This window comes from Austrofundulus limnaeus, unplaced genomic scaffold (genome assembly GCF_001266775.1).
Source record: "Austrofundulus limnaeus strain Quisiro unplaced genomic scaffold, Austrofundulus_limnaeus-1.0 Scaffold348, whole genome shotgun sequence".
Taxonomy (NCBI): Eukaryota; Metazoa; Chordata; class Actinopteri; order Cyprinodontiformes; family Rivulidae; genus Austrofundulus; species Austrofundulus limnaeus.
Window position 1 is genome coordinate 585,374 of NW_013952750.1, and position 1,476 is coordinate 586,849.

Consider the following 1,476-nt stretch of genomic DNA (forward strand, 5'->3'; position numbering starts at 1 on the left):
TCTTTTTTCTTATAAAAGTCTAAATAAAACAAAAATATTGGTGGTAATTTTTGACTGTGTAACTTTACAAACGACACCTCATAATTTTCACTCAACTTTCTGTTTTATGTTGAAACTTGTGTTTCAGTGGTTGAATAACTTAAAAAMATCTCGGAGGACCATCATTTCAGTTTCTCATTTACTGTTTTGTTTCTGCATGTGTCGGCTCCCCTGATGTCTCAGTCGGTGTTTGTGTCTCTGAGGGGGAGTATGTGTGTGTGCATGTCCTGTGTGTGTGTTTGTGTGTGTGTGTGCGTGTGTGTGTGTCTGACTTGTGTTCCTCTCCTCTCTGCAGTCATTCTCCCTGCATCTGGTTTTGATAAGGACCAGCAGTGTGGAGGTAAGTGGATTAACAGCTGCCTGAGCTTGGCCTGTGTGCATGCTGCAGTTTGTGTTGTCCCTACGTGTTTCCACACATGTCTGGAACACAAAGTCTGTTTTCACGCATCAAATGTGCATTTCCACGTTTGTTATTCACACTGTGCAGAATTCCAACAACTGGACAGAGAAAAAAAAGATTTTTTTTTTGTTTCATATAAGCAGGAAATTGCCAACATGTTTGGCTGGAAGTGAAACAAGTTTGTTTTGTTGTTTGTGAAGGCTGAGCTCAGCACAAAATGCAGAAAACTTTTATTTTTGTAAAAACAAACACTGGTTATGCAATTCTTAAACTGAATTTGTTGATGCAGTTTTTCTTTTGACAGATGTCTGCTCAGAAAACAGCAGCAGATGTCTGAAAGCATCAATATTGCTGTTTGATTTAAAGCTAAAAGAGCTGAATTCAACAGACCGACACATGGTTTTTACTCTCCTGTGCACTAATATTAATAATTTCTACAGAGAATAAATCTTTATGAAATTCACTCAGAAAATTAACTCCAAAAGCACAACCAGCATTTATCATGGGTCTGAACGAGGGTTCATAAAAACCTTTGTTGGGATTTATTTTATTTTTTACTTTATGGAAGATAATGTCATGTAGGATGACCTTTTTCCAGCTTAAGGACTCATAAATTGAATTCAGTTCTTATTTAATGTCATAAACTGAACATAATTTCAAGCATGAATTTTCCAATGAAGCCTAAAACCTCACCTGCGATTCCTCTGTTTTGATGGAAAATGACCACTTAGAGCTCCAAAACAAGTCGAACACATGATTACTATCTTATTTACTGTGGTGGAACTAATACTTTTATGTTTAAGCAAGTAATTCATGACATCCTTTAATGACCTAGGTTTTCATGACATGCTGTTCATCTGCAGACAGAATGATTAAAGTCAGAACAAGATCTGCTAACAACAGTCATTCTTAGATATCACTTGTGTTTATCTTTGTGTTTTCCATTGACCTTGTATCAAATCTTGCTAAGATGACATAATGGTGTTTGTTTATATGTATGTATGTATGTATGTATGTATGTATGTATGTATGTATGT

The 1,476-nt window shown here is 35.9% G+C and overlaps 1 protein-coding gene across 1 annotated transcript in view; it reads left to right on the forward strand.

Moving 5' to 3' along the window:
* LOC106527902 (semaphorin-5B) overlaps positions 1 to 1,476 on the forward strand; it is a gene marked incomplete at its 5' end in the record, with an annotated part of 48,517 nt that overhangs the window by 33,113 nt on the left and 13,928 nt on the right. Inside the window, 1 exon segment of the mRNA XM_014022909.1 lies at positions 335 to 379. Coding sequence (XP_013878363.1) covers positions 335 to 379 — 45 coding nt within the window.